General features: G+C 50.4%; 5 protein-coding genes across 5 annotated transcripts; all 5 read right to left on the bottom strand.

Moving 5' to 3' along the window:
- Positions 1-2,670: 2,670 nt before the first annotated feature.
- KY384_006198 (uncharacterized protein) lies at positions 2,671-5,516 on the bottom strand (the record flags this gene model as incomplete). Its single annotated transcript, XM_044814694.1, has 3 exons — positions 2,671-4,904; positions 4,965-5,166; positions 5,220-5,516. The coding sequence occupies 3 exons, from the start codon at positions 5,514-5,516 to the stop codon at positions 2,671-2,673; spliced, it is 2,733 nt and encodes a 910-aa protein (XP_044668844.1).
- A 704-nt stretch (positions 5,517-6,220) lies between these two features.
- Positions 6,221-7,781, bottom strand: KY384_006197 (uncharacterized protein; the record flags this gene model as incomplete). Its single annotated transcript, XM_044814693.1, has 4 exons — positions 6,221-6,359; positions 6,407-7,270; positions 7,320-7,605; positions 7,655-7,781. The coding sequence occupies 4 exons, from the start codon at positions 7,779-7,781 to the stop codon at positions 6,221-6,223; spliced, it is 1,416 nt and encodes a 471-aa protein (XP_044668843.1).
- Positions 7,782-9,663: 1,882 nt separating this feature from the next.
- On the bottom strand, positions 9,664-12,087 carry KY384_006196 (uncharacterized protein; the record flags this gene model as incomplete). Its single annotated transcript, XM_044814692.1, has 3 exons — positions 9,664-11,444; positions 11,501-11,633; positions 11,686-12,087. The coding sequence occupies 3 exons, from the start codon at positions 12,085-12,087 to the stop codon at positions 9,664-9,666; spliced, it is 2,316 nt and encodes a 771-aa protein (XP_044668842.1).
- Positions 12,088-14,379: 2,292 nt separating this feature from the next.
- On the bottom strand, positions 14,380-17,016 carry KY384_006195 (uncharacterized protein; the record flags this gene model as incomplete). Its single annotated transcript, XM_044814691.1, has 1 exon — positions 14,380-17,016. One exon carries the CDS (start codon positions 17,014-17,016, stop codon positions 14,380-14,382), a length of 2,637 nt encoding a protein of 878 aa, XP_044668841.1.
- Positions 17,017-18,351: 1,335 nt separating this feature from the next.
- KY384_006194 (uncharacterized protein) lies at positions 18,352-19,672 on the bottom strand (the record flags this gene model as incomplete). The annotated part of the gene is made up of 2 exons (XM_044814690.1): positions 18,352-19,593; positions 19,646-19,672. The coding sequence occupies 2 exons, from the start codon at positions 19,670-19,672 to the stop codon at positions 18,352-18,354; spliced, it is 1,269 nt and encodes a 422-aa protein (XP_044668840.1).
- Between the last annotated feature and the right edge of the window lie 384 nt (positions 19,673-20,056).

Here is a 20,056-nt window from a genome sequence, read left to right as displayed (position 1 = left end):
AGAGATACAAGATAAGCTAAAGAATTTAGGTTGAGACATATCTGGGTTCGCTCTTTTATTCCGGCAGTGCCACAGCCACGTCGATACCGGGTAGGCTTTTAATAGTATGATGCCCATGGTATGGGATAGCACGAGGCTGAGTGCCTTATCCCAAACCGTTGCTGAGCCTTAATCAAAATAAGGTGGCAGGAGAGAGTCCCGCTACTTACTGACATCTTCGGGTTAGACCACTGTACTGTGACTTCATAAGAATGCGATTACGAAAGCGGCAGTGATCTTGGCGGCCGTAGCCTGATATTCGGTTGAATGTTGAATATACGCCGACTCTTCTTGCGTACGTATAGACGATGATTGTTTTTTCATCCTACCATTACGAATAGAGCAATAGCTTTCAGACTTCGTCGGAGCTGCTCATCTGCTTCGTTCCATCTCTAAATCCTTCGTTCATATGATGCGTATTCGTCAGGTCAGATCATCAGAGGGGCCCTTGCTGAACGACCGAAGGCCGATGAGTTTAGAATGCGACGTGGCTATCTATTGTAGCTGTGCGTCGATTCAAGGCTGCTCCAGGTCCAGCGGTTTCGCGTCTTAGCACAATGTTCTCATATCTGAAGCTGACCAGGATGGGGCAATGTAGCACTGCAGCCACAGCCACAGCCTGAAGAGAATTGCCATGTTTGTATTGATGACCGATCCAACAACTCAACGTTTGCGTGCAACAACCCGAGCATTCCTATGGACTCGTTTCATATTCGTTTGTGAGGAAATTAAGTCGTGACTTTGCATAAATGCACAGACGTTGAAGGTGCCAGATCCCAGTCCTCATGCTGCGAGTTGACTAGTCAATTGGCAGCATGAGATGCAAGGCCATCCTTGAAAAAGGTTGATACCGCCCAGCATTACAAGAAGTGACCTGTAAAACAAGTGCACATGTTCAGCTAGACAAATCTGACAGATCAATTTCGTTGTCCTAAATTGATCAATTTGCCCTGTCGCGTCCAGATCAAAATTCAGTTCTTGGCATCGCCAGCCCAAAGCCGTTAGCTCCATTCAGCTCTCAGTCAATCATCAACACCGATCACAAGCTCGATCAAGCCCACCGACGCTTACGATAGCAATTGTGAAACCACCAACCACCCACACCCTCTGTCCTTCCCCCCAGTACCTTCCTCTCAGCCACTGTCACCCCAATCATGCCTCTCAAACCCATCAAAGGCGTACGCTACCCTCCCCGACCCTCCCATCATTGGGAATTGCAGAATATCTCGAGCTGACGTCTCCCAGATACTTAAGCGAAGAGCCGTCGTCGATATAAGTACAGCACTAGGTACACCTCCTCCAATGCCTCCACCTCCCCCACCTCTATCGCCCTCATCCTTCTCTATCCCGCTCCGCATTCCCATCCTCATCCAACCCTCATACACATCCAAATCCTCCTTCACCCTCACACCCCAACCCATCCCCAATCCTGCTCTTTCCCCTCCTAGATTCTCCTCACCCATCCTGTTCCCCCCTCTTCCCCCCTCTCGCCTTTTCCGCGCATCCAGCAATCAACGCTCACTAATTCCACGGCAACCAGGTCTCGGCACAGCAGCCGGCTACTTCTTCTGGTACGGCTACCACGTCCCGGCCACGCGACGGCGCGATATATTCTATGCGAAGGTAGAAGAGGAACGGGATGCGAACACGGGGACTGTATAACGCCAAATATAATAATGGTGGTGGAAAGATGAAGGGAATGGGAGGAGGGATAAGGTGGGGGTGTCGTGGATGGAATGGGAGGCGGTTGGGAAAAATAAAGTTCAGTCCTCAAAGAACCGACGAGAGCAAAAGATCGAAATGAGTCTAGATGAGGCTAAATAGCAGGCCAGGGCAGGAAGAGAATTGCGTTGCGGCATACATTTTATGCCATGCAAGCGGTTATACCAGCTCTGGAGATACGTGTGAAAGCAGAAAAAAGAAGCATCATTGAAACCTAGCCTAGTGCTCGATCCCCCTCCACTCCGCCGCCCTTGATTTTGAATCCACTTGCTTGCTTTCATCTACTCTGCTAACCATTTGCTTTCGTCGTGCAATACTACAAGAATAAGACCGATGTCGATGTCGATAGGGATGAGGCTGTAGATTCGCTGCATGACGAGCTTACTTACGGGTTGATAGATACCTAAACCATTCTTTGCAGCAGCAGCCTCTCGACATCTAGCTCGGATTTACATCTCCCCTACTGGCTTTTCAAAATAAATCTCCGGGCAAGAACACCTCAAAAAGGCGTAAGAAAGACCCACGGATTCAATACACAATCATCTTTCATAATCAGCAAAATCCTATCTACGTCCCCTCATTCAAAAAAAAAAAAAGCAGGATATCTCATCTTTTCCGTGTCCATTTCCATCTCCGTCCTTCACATAACGCCCCTTCGACCGTGTATCTGTCACACACGTTCGTACGTTGGTAGGTATATTTATCCTCCCGGTGCGCCATCGCTAAATCTCGCTTTCGTTCATCAGGCTTTTCTATCATATCCTATCCTAGCCCGCCTGTACTGTGCTGTGCTGTGCATATTTCATTCAAAGAGTTACCCTAGCCTGGGGTATCCATCAATTGGCATCCACCTCCCATTCAATCAATCAATCCTTTAGTGCCTCCTCCCAACCAAATCAGCGTGTTCAATCAACTTCCGCCCCTAGCAAGATGAATCACGAGCCGGTTGGCTAGATCCAAAAACGGCTGCGGACTCGTGACGTCCTTCTCTGCCTTTCGCTCTCCGCTACCATAATAGACGGTCTTGATCTCTCCATCTTTTCCCTCGACTTTCCGCTCCCCGACGATGGGTTCGTAGCCAGCGTTCTTGAAATCTACCAGATACACATCTTGCTCGAGGACGTAGAGTTGCAAGTCAAGGTAGACAAAGCAAGCAGTATCAGCATTGACGATGCTGCCTCCATGACTACCACCACTAACAGCGCCGCCATTGGCACTGCCGGGAGGAATTGCCATGCTGGCTGTTGAGCCTGCAGCCGAGGCGATGCTATTTACAATACTGCTGCGGCGAGTGTCATTAGGATCTGTAAGGTCGACTGCACTGCTTTGAGCCGAGGCCGAAGACCCTAGAATGCCCGGAGGCAACATGCCCTTCTTCGTCCATCGAACGTTGATACACCAGGGATCTTTGGGGACATAACCGTCTGGAATGACGCTAGGGTCGATATCTTCATCGTCGTTGCTCTCATCGTCCTGTGAATCATGGGATTCTGAAGAGCTTCGACTCAATCGACGGCTATTGGAACGGCTGTGATGCTGCTCGGTTTGTCTTTGGGGCACTTCGTGGGACTGCCGTCGGCTCATCTCAGGGCTATCAGATGTGTTGTGGTATGATGTTGCAAGATTCTGCGCGCCTAGAACGTTGACAGGGTATGGGCCTGCGTGTTGACTACGTTCTTGTTCTTCTTTCGGAGGATTGATGCGCCATTCGCAGTCGCTCATCGACAGCAACGCTCTATACAAGCATTTTACCGCATCAACAGGTTCGTTCCTGCTTCTGATACCGAATTGCCATCTTGTTGGTTTATGCCTACTTTTTGGTTTGTTATCGACTGTCACGCCCTCGCCCTTTTGCATCGGCTCCTTAGTGAGGCTTTGGAGCTGCACCGTAGACCGAGAGTGGGGTTTGAGTCTTGTCAACATATTGGTCTTGTCTTCTGGGCTACGATGCGTGAGATCATGAGCAAGAGGGGAGAGCATGTCTTCCTCTTGTGATGATAATGGCTCTCCAGGATTTTCGAACTTCGAGCGCTCAGCGTCGTCCTTTTTTGCTTTCATGAATGCATTATGGTAGTAAGGTAAACTACTTGTCAGTATACCGATCTTACTCTGCTTCTCGTGCTTGTCAGACTGCAACCCAGGGTTAATGGTATCCACTGTAGTCGAGGTGGGTGCTTCTCGTAATGTAGGTATAGAATCAGTAGCTGGAGCATGGTTCTCGTTCTGAGTTTTTCCGGCAATACTTAATTCATCTATGTGGGAATATGCTGCATTTGCCAATGCTGAGGCAATTCCTTGCGGCGTGTTCGCCATGTGGTCTGGTCCGCTAGGGGGTGACGTAGCTAGAAAGGGATTGTAGTTGTTATTGTCGGTGAGCTTGGCTGGATTATATGTCAGCGACGTCTTCCCGACGATAATCAACTGTGCCCAAAGAGAAACATGGGCAGACCTACGATTCGTTTGCATGATCTGGTTTTCCCTAACAATCAAATACGCATCTTTTATCGCGTTCGGCTCGTCCTTTTTCAAGGCATCCTGCACATCGTCCTTTGCATAACCCATAGTCTTGCCTAATTTCCCAATCACCGACTCGTGGATTTGCTCTTGTACTGCTAGTGGCTTGCCTGGCGCCAACTTCCGGGGGTCTATGGCTTTGTTCGGGTCCACACCCGTGTCAATGAATTCTTCAACCGGCTGCTTCAAGTAATCTTCAAGATCTACATTGAACCAAGGGTCCTGCCGTATGTCTTGTACCGTAATCCTTTGGACTGGGCTGACTTTCAGCATTTTGTTCAACAGGCTCCGCGCGCCGTGGGATATCCAATTTGGCGTGCTGTAATTACCCGAGGAGATTTTCTTGAACAAGTTGGGTATGTAGTCGTCGTCGAAAGGTAGCCGTCCAACCAATAGAACGTACAAAATGACTCCGCAACTCCACACGTCTACTTCCGGTCCAGCATAGAGCTTGCCCGAAATAACCTCCGGAGCCGCATAATTCGGGCTGCCGCAGCTCGTCTTGAGAAAGTTGCCGTCCGTCATAATGTTACTCAAACCAAAGTCTGCAATCTTGACGTTCATGTCTGGATCTAGTAGTAAATTCTCCGGCTTTAAATCTCTATGTACGATTTTGTGTCGATGGCAGTCTGTGTTGATCAGGACATCAGTATTGCATACGCGGGATGGGTCTCGGAGCGTTTACTCACATTCAACTGCACACACTATCTGCTGGAAGAATTTGCGAGCTTTCTCTTCGACCACCTTGCCATTATCCACGAGGTACTGGAAGAGTTCCCCGCCTGCGTATTCCATGACCATGATAATCTCGTTGGGCGTCGTGATAACGGTGTACAGCTTGATGATATGTGGATGCCTCAAGAGCTGTAGATATTGTATTTCCCTTTCTACCTGTTGATTTCAACGTCAGCTTGCCCTAGAGAGCTGGGTGGAATCATGCTTACCCGACCTGCCATATCTCTCGAAATGAGCTTCTTCCTGGATATGATTTTGAGAGCAACTTCTTGCTTAGTGACCTGATGCGTCGCTAGCTTGACCTTGCCAAAAGAGCCTTCTCCCAAAGTACGTTTCACGTCGTACAGACCAATCCGCTGTGCAGTGCGGCGATCTGTGGGTGTCTTGTTGAGGACTCGTTCTCCATTCGGGTTTGGCCGCTTTGGTGCTGGGCGATGAGGGCGACGATCGATGTGAGTATTGCCAAGTGACATCGAAAGCTCCTCATCGTCAAACCCAGACGCCATGGCGAAAGGGGGCCGCTGCAGGCGGCACCTGTCAAGTGTTGAGGTCAGGCGCGGGATAGGAGGAGGGTGAGCGGTCTTCTAGACGTGGTGAGGTACTGTTACTGGATGTCAGAGTCTATGGGCTTGAGCGTGATTCGTCAATGCGAGCTGTCATGAGGTCGGAGGGTCGCCGATGTGCAGACGGTAGATCCACTGTGGGTGGAGGGGCTGGCCTTGGCGCAGATGAGGTCACAGCACTCGTGTTGACCTGCGAGCACATGCGAAGTGCTCATTAGCGATTGCGACGACACTGAAGAATCGAGGACCAAGTCAGTGTAAAAGTATGACTTCTATAGCGTGGTTGAGAACTGATATAAGAATGATGTTGAGAAAGGAAAACCCATTTTGAACGGCGGAATCAAGTGGAAAGCCAATTTCAGACCCTGAACATCGCCTCTAGTGCTTCTACGATGTCAACACCAAATAGTCTATTGCTTTGAAATCTAGAAACGTTCAGATCGCATATGCCCTGGGTACGACTTTGATTTTCTGTAAACTCCCCCCAAAGTTTGGCCATGAATATTGGCGTGCCTAAGACTAGTATTCTTCATCGTCTTTTGGTCCACCAAAGCCTCCCAAAACCCCTTTGCTGCAACTCTCTCCTAGCTGCCCCGTCCATGATAGGGCCCCTCGCTTCATCGATCGAGCTCCCGCTACTCGACCCCTTACCACGTGTCCCCTTTCCAAAAACCTTCAACAAGATCGTGTTCGCGATGGAGCTGACTATTGACAAGCACAAAATTCCCACCATCACGAGTGTACTCCTTCTGTATGCGTGTGGGGGCTTTGCGTCTTCCGGCCATCCTGTAAATAATGCATAAGTCGTAAGGATCGAGCCACAATTTCCCCACCCTGAGACCAAAGCTGATGCAGCGGCTACTCCTACCTCTCCATGACGAGGCTGGAAGATTTCATTTGTCCACGTCATTGTAATTGGGACTGTTGGCCCTAGGCCAAATCCAATCATCAATAGACCACCGTAGCGCGGCCAAGGATGCTCCGCATATGTGGTTAGTAGAAGACCGGCAATCTGTATGCAGACGGGGACGCTGAAGAACAGCGCTCGATGGTGGTGGAAACGATCACTTATGGGGGTGACTAAAAGGATAGCGATGAGGTCACAGATCCAGATCGGAGCCGAAAGTAGTGAGAGTTGAACGCCTGTCAATTCCTTGTTTATGCCTCTGAGGATGACTGTCGAATAATTCTGTACTCCGATTCCAACACCGACTACACCGAAATACATCAGTAACAATGGCCAGAGTCGCCAATCGGCGAAAACTCTTCCAAGGTCTTTGAGGGTCCAGCGTGGGCTGTGGTAAGCGCGGGTCAAGTCTTCGTAGTGAATCCGTGCATCCTCGCCCGTCAAAGCTGGAGGGCTCGGCGGTAGCCATTTCGTCAGGAAGCTCGCCTTCTGGATTTGCCCTGGTGGTAGTGGTCTTTCTGGCAACCACCAAAGAAGCGCAAACCCAACAATGATGCCAACAAGGCCGTAGAGCAAGAACATCCATCGGAATCCAACAAGGCCGCCGAGGCCGTCCATTTCTTGGAAACCAGCCGAGACGAGACCAACGACAGCAGCAGAAACTTGCGCTGCAGTGAAGTACCAGCCTATGCGCTTGCCGGTGCGAGATGGTGGATAGAAGAGAGTGAGATAGTATGCCATACCTGGCCACATGCCTGCTATCACGATACCAAGAAGCAACCGAAGCAAGCTATCGATTCTCAGTCAAAGTGACCAAAACTCATGAGGAGAGGTCTTACTAAAAGCTCCATTCCGCTTTCACAGCAGCCATGCACGCCCCAATGATGCCAACCCCAATTACAATCCTGCTCATCCATACTCGCGGACTCAGCCTTGACATAATCAAGTTCGACGGTAGATCAAAAACTACGTAGCAGACGTAGAACAGCGCGAGGCCCGTGGAAACTTGGTGGGGAGTCAAGTGCAATACTTGGGCAAGGGAATGGTGCTGTTCAATATTCATCGTTTGCGCGAGGCCGACATTGGAACGAATTGCAGAGCAGAGAAAGTATAGCACCCAAAATGCTAGAGACCGTAAGCGTTTTGCTTGACGTCGTATTGTAAGGGACTGTACCTGGAATAATTCGAAGGTCCAATTTCATGTACACCCTTTCGATTTTTGCGATGTCGACATCTTCGCCCAACTCGGTGTCTCTGCTCTCCAACACCTCCGGCTCTCGTATCTCCTTGTCGACAATCATCGTTGCTGATCGAACGAGCGATGTCGGCCGAAACTGCTTGATACAATTCGCGGGGAAATAATCAGGCGCTGGCCTCTACATAGTCTTTTTCAATGGACACAATGCATCAGCTGGTCAAATCAATGCACGAACAAGATCAAAAGACGCAATCGACAACAAGCGCAATGTAACAAAGATTCTTCTCGAAGCTGGCTGGAAGTGCATGTTGAGTGGGGTGGTGGGGAAGCTGCATGGATAGTCTTTCGCACTGACAGCAGCTAACAACATGGAGGCCGATTGGCGCTCAACTCAGAAGACTGTGACCACTTGAACGACGTGCATAAGCGACACGTGCGGGCAAGCTCGACAGGATACTCTCTACCGTAGCTGCAGCTTTGACCGGACTGTTCCTAGGCGGCCTGACGGTGGAGCAACGGTGTGAAGGATGTGAAAACGCGGGATGCTCAGCGGAGATACCTGGACGTACTGCGGAAGCAATTCGGGAAGGTTTAGCCGAGCTTCTGGAGCTCAACCTCGACGTCATTAGCCGAATATCAAAATTGTTCGCGTTGCATCACTCAATTGCTCATCCAAATATTGTTGCCATGCTCTCACGCGCCACGACAAGAACAACATCTCTTCTCCCCTCTCCCTCCTCCGTCGCCTCCACAATCCGACCCTTCCTCCGCTCTCTCTCCACCCTCCCCCAAAACCCTCACATCGTACGTCCCTCTCCCTCTCCCCCCTGCGAGCCTCTCCTTCCCAATCCTCACCATTGACACAATCTAGTACATATTCCCTCACCCCACATCCCCCTCCTCAACCCTCCTAACCCTCCTCCCCACACACCCCCCAACGCTCTCCCTCGCCCTCGGCACCTCCCCAAACCCCGACCCCACCGCATCCCCCTCCACATTCACCGAAAACCCCAAATTCCTCACCCATCTCCACACCACCATCTCCGCCCACGCCTCAGCCGACCCCTCCCTCCAAGCCCAAGCAGCCGCCATGGCATCCTCAGGCGGCTCCCCCTTCTCATCCTCCCCCAACCAACCAAAACAGCGCAATTCACGACGAGATCAGCCGACACGGTCAGGCACCAGCAGCGGCGCGGGCCCCACATCCTCTCAAGGCGGCGCCGGCAGTGGTGGGCGCGGCGGATTCATCCACGTATACGACGAGCGGGCGCCGCCGGATTTTGGGCGGATACCGGAGCCGGAGGACATTTTTGGGAGTTTGGAAGTTGATGGTAGGGGAGTGTTTGTTGATGGGACCGAGGACGGGGACGGGGTTGGAAGGGGAAGGGGAAGGTATCAGGCGAGCGGGACGTATCGGATTGTGACGCCGAATGGGATTTTGGGGTTGAGTGGGTTTTTGAGGGGAAAGCTTGTGGAGAGATTGAGAGAGGTTGAGAGGGGAGGAGAGGGAGGGGGATGAGTAATGAGGTGGAGAGAAAGGTCTGGTGTTGATGGGATGTAAAGTATGGTTGTTGGATAGATCGACTAGGAGGAGAGCCTGAGGGAGCGTGAGATGCGACGACGCTGCTAAGAAGACATGAAAAACGGCACTGGCGAGGTTCATTAAATAGCTTCTTTCTATCTAGCAAGTGTGACAGAAAAGGTCTGCAAGAGTGAAGAGACGCCCATGCACCTAAGCTAGATATACCGAGAGACCTACATACTCCGCATCGATACTATTGCTAAGCGGATGGCATGGCCATGCTTATTCGACTGTAGTACTGCCCTAAGATTACCGAGCCCTGCATAATTCGATGCATATACCTCTTGTAAGCCCTTGATACACCGATACAACTCCACGTCTTCACTTCGTTAATCTTCACGTAATTTGTTATGCCGTCGCCTTTCAGATTCTGAACTCTTCGACTTAGTTCGTTCTAGCGGAACTACATCATCATCTCCCGCATAGCCTCCTCCTGAATGCTGCTAGGAGCGGTGGCAACAATAGCTGCGAGGACGCCAATAGCACCGACAGCGGCAGCAGTCATGTACTTAGCAATACCACCGATTGTCGAGGAAGATGTTCGGCTGCGCTTCCGTGGTGGTGGCTGGTTTTCAGTTGCAACTTCATGACGCTCAGGCTGGATAGAGTTGATGCTTTCCATGGTCGATTCGAGTAGAAGGTTTATATTCTCATTGGCTTGATCCAAGTTCATATTATGATCTTGGGCTTCCGGAAGAATCGTCTCCGGGATTACAGTCTCCGGGACTTGATCCTGTTCTGAAACCGCGATTGAGGATGGATCAGGTGAAGGCTCTTTCTCAACTGGATCCTGCGTAATCATGGCTGCCTTTCGTTTCAGAGGGCGCTCTGGGGTACCGTTCACACTATGAGATTCATTGATGATATCAGAGATGTGGAGACGTGGAAATTGGGATTGAGAGCTCTCTTTTCGCAAAGCTTCACCATGATTTGCTGCTGAAGCGTTCACTTCATGGGCCTTGTTCGACTCATCTGTTTTGGGGGTAGCCTCTTTTCGACGCTGAAATGGGCCAGATCGGTACGGATCTTCCCAGCTACAGGTGTCGAAGCTCAGACCCTGTGAAGGATGAGTCACAGGCCCGGAGATCAGAGGAGTCAGGGAAGTCATCTCGCTAGGATAAGCATATTGCTGGACTTGTGAGAGATGGCCTGGAAATGGCGCATATGGTTGACCGAAAGTGTTCCAGCTATCCGGGTACTGGATGCAGCTTTCATTTTTATTGACATAGCTGGAATTAAAAGGACCTAAGCCAAATCCTTGTTGCTGCCAGCTGAAAGGTGTATTGTTCTTCACAGACGGACCAAAGTTTCGCTGAGGTATTGCTGCATCCGAGGGGCTAGGGGAGCGCCGGTAGAAAGAATCTCCATATAGAGGGTTGTGCGGCTTTTTCTCGGGAGCTTGCGGGCTCTTGAAGGGTTCTTGTGGGTGGAGGTACGTAGCGTTTGCTTTCCCTTTCGGTGAGCAGGGAATGTCGACGCTTTCGTGCTCAGAACTGCCGTAATCAGACTCAGAACACTCAATATCGAAATCTGTATCTTCCTCTTCTTCAGTCATAACATCTTGTGGCTGTGTTTCAGGAACAGTGCGAGGTTCAGGGGCGATGTTCTCCTTGAAACTATCTGACTTCTCGTTCAAGACGGCGGATAGAGGGTTTTGAGGACGAATGGTAGGGGAAGGACGACTCGTGCTGGTTGCAACGGGGTCTTCTTCTTGGGGCAGGTCATTGTTGTCCCCGTCTTCACTAGTGATATCATGCACCTCAGGCTGACAGCTTTGTGTTGCTTCTGTTTGTTCATCACTCCGTGGGGGCGTGGCCATTCTATCTGAATTGTAGATCAGATCCGCAATATGATCGTTGTTTGATTTGTGTTGCTCCTCTGAACGAGGCTGCTTCGAGTCTGGAGTCGTCACAGCAGACACTTGCTCAGTGACTTTGTCAAAGACCTCTCTGTCTTCTTCAGAGTCGCTGTATCCATAATCTGAGTCAGAATCCTCGTCGGAAGAACACAAAGAATATTGGTGAGTGGTCTTCTCCAGAATCTGGATGGAAGCCTCGCGTGAGTCATCTGAGCCAGAGGCAGACTCATACTCCGGTGCACGGAAGCCACGAGGAAGACTGGGAGGAATCTGGTTGTTCATCTTGGCGCTATAGAATACTCGAAAGGTCTTTGCCGAGTGAACCTCTGTAGTGATGTCAGTCGGAGGGAGAAAAGCAATCCCAAGAGTCTTTTATACATACGTGGTCCATTGGTTACTTCAACGCCGAAACTTATATCTTCTCCACTTCCAAGCGTATAAGGTTTGTGGGCCTCGAGTCTTTCTTTACGAAGGAACGTTCCATGTGTGGAACCTAGATCCTTCACCACAATACTCTATCCAAAGGTCAATACAAATGATTTCAACAACTGTTACACAACTACAGACCATCGGAGTCTCAACCATTTCAAAGCGAGCGTGATCTCTTGACATTATAGGGCAATCGAAAATGGCATTCTTACGGCAAGGCTCAAGGCCTTTGACCGGGTTCTTTGATGATCGCCCGACAGCGACATAAGGTACATTTTTATTCAGAGTGATGAAACGGTCCCCTATCTCTTCTCGAGTTGAGCCCACAGCGATGAGGTTGAGGTTGACTGATGCCATGGTATCAGTTTTGGCCTCGAAGATTGATTGAACAGGAGGGTGTGGATGCCGTGAGGTATGTGGAGGAAAGGAGGGGAAATGCGAGGACGTACTATCCATCATTTTCTCGGGATTTCCTTTCACTACCTCCTTCTCCTGTGTTGATTGTGGGTGTCGACTCAGGATATTGATCTTAGGAAACATGTTGGATGATAGCCTTATAGGGTGTCACGAGGTGGGGTTACGGTCGGGTGTGTTGGCTTACTGGATCAAGGAATGACACCGGCTGATTTGAGACACGACAAGAGAAAGGGAGGCATGAACGAGGAAGAGAAAGTTTGCTTTGATTCGTCTATGGAATGCTCGATCGATGTCGTCGACGACGAACGTGAAGGAAGGAGGATGGGAATCATACGACGAAGGCAGCCAAATGAGTTGCTGCCCTTAGCGGCTTCAGCGGGGCAGCTTCACGCCAAGACCTGCCTATCGATAAGCGAAAGGGAAGGTTTGACCGGTGTAAGCCGGGTTTGCGCCCAAATGTGAGGCCGAGGCAGACGATGTACCACCATATTTTGACGAGATTTCTATGCTCTGGGCTGTCTCACCGAACACTTGTGAAGTCAGTGCTCAGTTCACATGATGACGCTTCAACATCGCCTTCGCGTATCTGGCAAGCCCAGGCGCTCAAACCAATGAACAATTGAAACCTGCTTGCTGCCCTGCAGACTCGAGACCTTGCCGCTATATGGTGAATAGTGGAGCTCAATTGCGCTCAATTCACGTCAACGACAAGATCATCTATGATACGAGTCATCTGATCTACCATTGAGAGAGCACTCAAGCCTTACCTAGAACCATTCACCACCTCAAACCACCTATTCTCAACGACCGCTAACCTACCACTTTCCACCACGCATATACAATCATGGCACCCTCCCCATCTCCTTCCTACGCCCAATTCAAGCACTTCATCACCACCTTCCCCATCCCAGGCGTAGCCCTCCTCGCCATCAACCGCCCCCAAAAACTCAACGCCTTCACCCCCCAAACATGGTCCGAACTACCTCCCTCTCTTCTCCCTCCTCTCCAGCGACCCCTCCGTGCTAGCCATAATCCTCACCGGCAGCGGCTCGCGCGCATTCACAAGCGGACTCGACGTGAACGAAGCCTTCGCCAATTCGCCTCTCGCCTACATGCTCTCCCCTCCCCGTCCCCCTTCCCCACCACAAAACAGCAATAACTCTGAATCGACAGAGAACACAGCGCCCACAGACCCGGCGCGCGTGGCACACGAACTCCGTAAATTCATCCTCCACGCCCAAGAATGCCTCACAAGCGTCGCGACGTGTCCAAAGCCCGTAATAATAGCGATCCACGGTCTCTGTTTCGGGCTCGGCATCGACCTCGCCTGTTGCGGGGACATACGGCTCTGTTCGCCAAGCGCGGTGTTCGCAGTCAAAGAGGTAGACATAGGATTAGCAGCGGATCTAGGCACCTTGACACGGCTGCCGAAGGTCGTGGGGTGTGCGAGTTGGGTGAAAGATGTGTGTCTGACGGGGAGGACGTGGGGGGTAAGGAGGCGGAGGGGAGGGGGGTTCGTGAGCGAGGTTTCGCCTGATGTGGTGGATGAAGTGATGGGGGGAAGGGGGAGAGGAGGGGAGAGGGAGAAAGAGGCGCTGGTGAGGCGGGCGGTGGAGATTGCGGGGTTGATTGCGGAGAAATCCCCTGTGGCTGTGCAGGGGACGAAGGAGTTGCTGGATTGGAGCGTGGGGAGGAGTGTGGAGGAGGGGCTGAGGTATACGGCGGCTTGGAATGCAGGGATGGTGCAGACGAAAGATGTGGTGGAAGCTGTGATGGCGGGGAGGGAGAAGAGAAAGGGAAGGTTCAGTAAATTGTGATGAGTGAGGAGAGGAATAGGCAATTGATTCTTCAGTGCCAAGGTGGTATTGAGCTGGATGCCAGGAAGTCACAAAAAAAGTAGTGCTCTACTGGGTATGACATTACGGACTCGAATTGAACAGAAGCACGTATAACTATCTGGCAAGGAGTATGCAATGGTCATACCTAGGAACATGATTCATGCATCTACCAACATGTCATATCATGAACGATGGCCTCAAAATGAAGTCAAGCAATGTATGAGACGTGTAATATAAACTTATAAACATTTCTAAATACCTATGTGCTGATTTTTGTACGAATACTGAATTTTGCCACCGTTGCTGAAGAGGAATCCGTGCAGGCCTTTAGGTGTGGTGGTACACGCGAAGCAGTGAGCGGACTGTCTTGAAAGATTTTCTTTTTGCTGGAACGCTAGACTGTGGGTATCGATGTGATTGATGTGCTTTTTGTTCGGTCGTATTCGCATAGCGTCGTGCTGAAGTCTTGTTCGAAGCGAAGTCAAAATATAGCTGTAGGATGTTGGTGTGCTCTGTAAAGAAGAATCGAAGGTGTTTTCCGTGTACGTACAATGTCAAGAGTCTTCAACGGCTTTAATTAGACATGTTTTTTGACACTCTCTCGCGTCAAAGCCCGCCGATGATAGTCCAAAAGTTTTGGATAGACTTTTGAGTCCAATGTCTCGCCAATAACGATACTGTTGAATACGGGCCAGAAAGCGCAATCCATGATGCTCCAAAAATCTCCTGCAATAAATGGGTACTTGACTTCTGCAAGGTAGTCTTCCCAGCCTTTCAATGTCTGATAAAGCTCCTTCCGCAGCCCAACCTCAGGCGAAGGTGGACGATTATTCTCAATGTTAAAGCGATACGTTGGCGAGGAAGTTCGGCTGCGTTCCATGCTTGCGCGGAGCTCATACCAAAGATAGAGTAGCTCGTTCGCTTGTGCAATGCAGCTGAAGAGCTGAGCTTGCGTAAAGTCATGGCCATCTGTTTCTGATTGGCGGTATTTCCTCTCGAGGTTGATTAGTATTGCTAAGTCACCATCGACAGGCCCTACACCAAGTATAAGACCACTCAGTACAGGACTGGATGTGTTCGCCAATCCATGAATCCAAGGCTTCTCGTGCAATGGCTCAGGAGAGAGATGCCGATCAACAGTGTCGTATGGTATTGAATGCTCCTCAAGAGACAGCTGCACCCGAAGGTTGATTACCTCGTCTGAGCTCAGCACCAATTTGGCAGGCAGCTTTTTCGTGACCAGGTTCACCACGTCAAACCCTGTCCCATATTCAGCGTCCCAATCAAAATCGCTCTTATGGTTCTCCTTCCCGAAAGCAATCACCATTGCCTCCATCTGTACCGAGTCGTCATTCGACACGTGGCCGGCCTTGGACTTAGATTTTCCCCTAGCCCCAGATCCCCAGATTCGTTGCTCCTTTTCGTTCAAGTATGTACCGATGTGTCGGAACGTCAGAGAGATGCGTTCGCCACCGTACGCTTTCTCGTCATCGGTCTTTTCCTGAACTGGTCGCTTGTCTGCACGAACACCATGAAGCCACTCCCGATTACTTTTGGAGCCAAGGACGAAAACAGAATTATGCGGCAACGGAACTTTCTGAACGTTCCTGGCACTTGCACTGTCAAGGCCGGAGGTTCGCATCCTCTTCGTGCGTAAAGTCATCGCCCTTTGTGCGCCGAAACTGACATTGACGATATCCGAATGGCGAACGATATCAAGCGTTTTATCGGAGTGCTCCGATATGTTATCCTCTCCATTTCTGTAAAGTTGAATTAGTACATGGTTGAATGGCTGCTCTAAGAGGTCCGCTAATTTTTGCCTGATCCTCGTCACCGTAGGAGAGAATTCCAGTAACGGAGGCGATTCATCCGCCGGATGACGATAGATAGGAACGGACCCATCTTTGCTCACTATGCCTTGAACAGCAACGAGACGAGGGACTTGACCACCGCGATGATCCATTGTTTGCCATTCAACTTCTTTCTTAAGTTGGTGGAAGACTTTGTCAGCTAAGCTACTATCTAGCCAGTCGTGTATGACCTTGGAGTCTCCACTACCAATTGCATCTCCTGGGCCCATCATTAGTGCAAACCGTTGCCGTGCTCTCTGGGGTCGTAATTGTTGATTAATCGTAGCTGAACTGGGAGTAGTGGGAGAGTCTGGAGGCTCAATACTAGGTCCACGCTCGCTCTGCGTCTTTGGGCGTGCACTAGAATCTTTGAGAAGTGCTTCTTGAGCCTTCCTCGCATCGTCGTCAAGATTGAGTTCCTTGACAGTGATTCCCGGGGTGTCTGAGTCAGGAATGGGACGACCTCCAGATTCTTCGATCGCCTCGTCACTTGTAATTTGAGTGACTCCCATAATGTCTGACATCTGGTGGAGCGCTTCCTCGTGCTTGTCACGACTTCTCCAGCCCAAACAATCCTCAATAACGGCTACTTCAAGGCCATGTTGGACGGCGTCGGCTGCCGTTGAATAAACACTTGCATTTGTCAGAGCACCGCAAAGGTAAACTTCGGTAATGAGTTCAGCCCTTAACGTAGTGAGCAGCTCAGTCTGATCAAATGCCGAGTAGAAATGCTTAGTGACCACCAGATCATCTTCGTCGACGAGGTCTTTTAGTTCGTCACAAATCTCTGCTCCTCGCGTACCTCCTACAAAAAATCTACTTTGCTGGCCTTTCCTCGGTTTGACCAGTCGATCTTGGAGCGTGCCATCCTCATCGTCAAGTGTCTGCAGATTGGAGGATCTTACTTCTGTCCTGACATCAGGAGACGCGTGGGTCATGACGCGCTTAATGCGGCTGGATGGGTCATATACTGGCACAGGTCCCGAACCAGATGGGTCAACCTGTTGAATAGATGCTCGCCGAACTCTTTGGCTGTTGGTGTCATCATGAATTTGGGCTTCTTGGTGGTTCTGTGTCTTTCGATTCTCTTCAACTAGCTCGCTAGACTCTTTTTCGATTTTCTCTGCGTCAGGTGAAGGAGTAGATGGCACTACCCCCATCTCAGTCCGGACCCAGATGACATCCCCCAAGCGGCGAAACAATGGGATCAACTCGCGCAGAGGTTTCAGAAACTCAAGATTCTCCGTGATATGAAAATCATCCAACCGGTAGAAGGCATCATTTTGACAATTGATGACGAGTAAGGCCTTCTTCGTCTCAAAGTCTACTGACTGTCCGGCGATTTGGCTTAGTGCAGCGAACATTTTGTACGTTGTGACTGTTGCAAAATGTGTAAGATCAGAGTAAATATGTTGAGCCTCTCACGCAGTTCATCGCGCCTTCTGACAGCAAAACAATTACCATTCGCTTCTATTGAGTATCTCTACCTTTTCCCTAGAGAAAGATAATGTGTATTGAGGCAGGGACACAGTTCACCGCCTGTATTGCGGCAATTGCTGCATGGAGAGGCCATAACACTGCTCTAATGAACCCATCGTCGCGGACAACGGATTCACATATGCAGCCGAAAATGAAGGAACGACCTGCGGTGTAATATTTGAAATCCCCAAAATCATTCGGCCGAATTTTTCAAGGCCAACGGGTTTGATTTCCTACATTTGGATGGATGGAGCATTCGAGACCCAGACCTTTTTGCCGTCCCAAGGTCGATGGCTTGGTGGTGCGGAAGGTATGAGTAGTAAGAACGGCAAGAGGCAAGGGAAGTCAGATTCTAAGGAACTTTCCACCAATACTTTCGATCCGCTGTATCTAGCTCTACGTTTGTAAGAGCAACCAGGGCCACCAAGGGCTAGCTAGACTGCCTAACAGCGTCTAACAGAAGGCCTACAGAGTTACGGCTAGCCTTCATGCACAACAGCAGTACGGAATATCGCTCATGCACTATGCAAGTTTGTGAAAGCGCCGTCATTTGTGCGCAGGCAGTAGTGGAGCTTGGGCCATTTAGAGCCCGTCGTTGGCGTACAGTCGCAGGGCTGCCCGCATAAACATCGGTGTCATGTGCTTCTACAAAGTAAAACGAAATCCATCTCGAGGAAAGTCAACTGAAGTCTCTGGCTGGTGTCGCTTCCTCCGCTTCTCCGCATCAATCGCCGGCGCTTAGCATTGACGAATGTCAAAGCTTTGCGAGCAAGGCATGAAAGTCAAGTGCTCTGTCCTCTCAGCCGATGTCTGCTACGTAGGATCCAGGATTGCACTTGCCAGCACATCTGACCCTATGCCTGGCACTTCACGTTCCCGTTGATCGTCTGCGTTCTTTCCTCTAAGACATCAGAACATCCCGTGTCCAAAGTCGTCGTTTCAAGATAGACGAAGGTAGGTTGCAAGATAGCGGCCAGCGGCCAGTGCGGGTAATGCTGTCGTGTTGACGCATAAGGCTGCTTCACGTTAACACTTGCATCCTCGACTAGTCACTCGCAAGATGAACCTAACGAGATCGTCAAAGGGTTGGCAACGAGGATCAGTGCATCACTCCTGGCCCGGGATTCGCCAGTCGCCGCCGCCCTGCCGCCGCCACTTCTCCTAGACGTGCATAGTGCAGAAGCGCGTCGCTGAGGTTGCTTCCGGATCGCCGACCTCACTCATTTTTTGAGGAAATTCGTGATCTTCTGGCTGCCATCTGCCTTGGTAGGGCTGGCTTTCGCAGTCAGATTACTGGTTGCGCTTCTCGTCTTCTTGCTAGGCGACGTTGGCGGAGATTTCATCCGAGTGGCCGCGTCTTGTTTTTTAATTGCCTTCGTCTTGGGGCCTTCTTTGTCGTCTTCGCTGTGTTCTCTCTTGATGCCTATCGATGGCATTGATGCAGGGACTGGCAGCGGTGCGTTATCTTCGGTCGAACTATGGTCGATCGTTTGCCGCGTCTCATCGGCTTCTTGTTTTATAGAATTGCCGAAATGTTTTGCTTCCTCCTTTTCGACCTTCAAGTCTATCCTCTCCACACCGCCTTTAATGTCCTTCTTTGCTCCACCAAAGAAATTCGCTATGTTATTTTTATTCTCGGAGCTGGTCACAGGGACGATGAATTGTGGGGAATTGTTTCCAGCCTTACCCACTTCACTACTCACAGGGTAGCACTCGAGCTCTCCTTTGAACGGTTTGAGAAGTGACTGCAACTCTTTCGACCACTCGACCCGCTTTGGATCTAGCCACGTCCTGATTTGGTCAGATCCATTCTCAAGAATGACTGGCATTCGATCATGCAGGAATGAGAGCTGCTCATTGGAATCCGTTGTGATTATGGTATATGTATAATTCTTCTCACTGGTATCCTCGTATTTGACGCAATCCCAAAGACCCGCAAAGAGCATGAGCTGGCCGTCTTTGCGTTTGGTGAAATGTGGGATCTTTTGCTTGCCGTTGTCCTTTTTCAGCCATTCGTAGAAACCTTGAGCGACGACTATGCAACGCTTTTTCTGCTTCATCGTCTGCCACATACCACCTTTGGCCGCCAGAGAGTCGTCTCGAGCATTGATCGATCTCATGAGGCTCTTGTAATCGGGATTACGCTTAGTCCAGAATGGTACCAGGCCCCACTTCATCTTCTGTAGTTTGTACCTTGTCTCTCCTGGAGCATCTTGTTGTGCCACTGTCGCAGACAAGGTGGTGCTTCCCTCTCCAGCATCGTCACGCTGCTCAGCGTGTGCTCCATTTTGTTCGGCATCCTGGGGAGCACCACCAGCGCCCCAGTCAGGTACATCGGCTCTGTAGACTAGCCCATGATAGCCAGGCGCGAAATTGTAGGTCTCACGCACTTCGTCGTCTTCTGGTGCTTCTTCTACGGGCATGTCATGTGTTTGTAGCTGATGGCGAACGAAGGCCGCTCGCTATAAAAGAGTCAGCTTGGGCATTTAAATAGTCATAGACTAAGGGACTCACAATGCCCAAAGCATATCTGCCACACATATCGACCAGCCAGCAGGAGTCGCTGTCTAGCTGGTGGTGGTTGCAATGATGTCAACATGATTCGGGTAGAAGATGTCTAAAGTTTGTAGTTTCCAATGGTCAACTTCCATCTTCTACCAACCACAACATTCGGGTCGGAGACACTTGAATCATAACATGAGCAATCTTTGTCCAACTCTGCTTCGATTGCAAGCTCTACGCACAATTCCAAAAACTCAAAGACGCTCCCTGACCTCCGCAATCCAGTCCCAGCACAGATTGCTGCCCTCGAGACCACGCGCACCCCCCCAAACCTATACCCCCATCAATCACGTCAACGTGCCTCAACTCTACAAGCAGCAAAGCAGCTCTTTCACTCAAACCCCTTCTCGGTCTCCCTTGCCT

This window comes from Bacidia gigantensis, assembly GCF_019456465.1.
Source record: "Bacidia gigantensis strain McMullin 20006 chromosome Unknown contig_246, whole genome shotgun sequence".
NCBI classification, from domain to species: Eukaryota; Fungi; Ascomycota; class Lecanoromycetes; order Lecanorales; family Ramalinaceae; genus Bacidia; species Bacidia gigantensis.
Note: the sequence above shows the minus strand (reverse complement) of the source record. Positions and strands in the feature narration are given on the sequence as shown.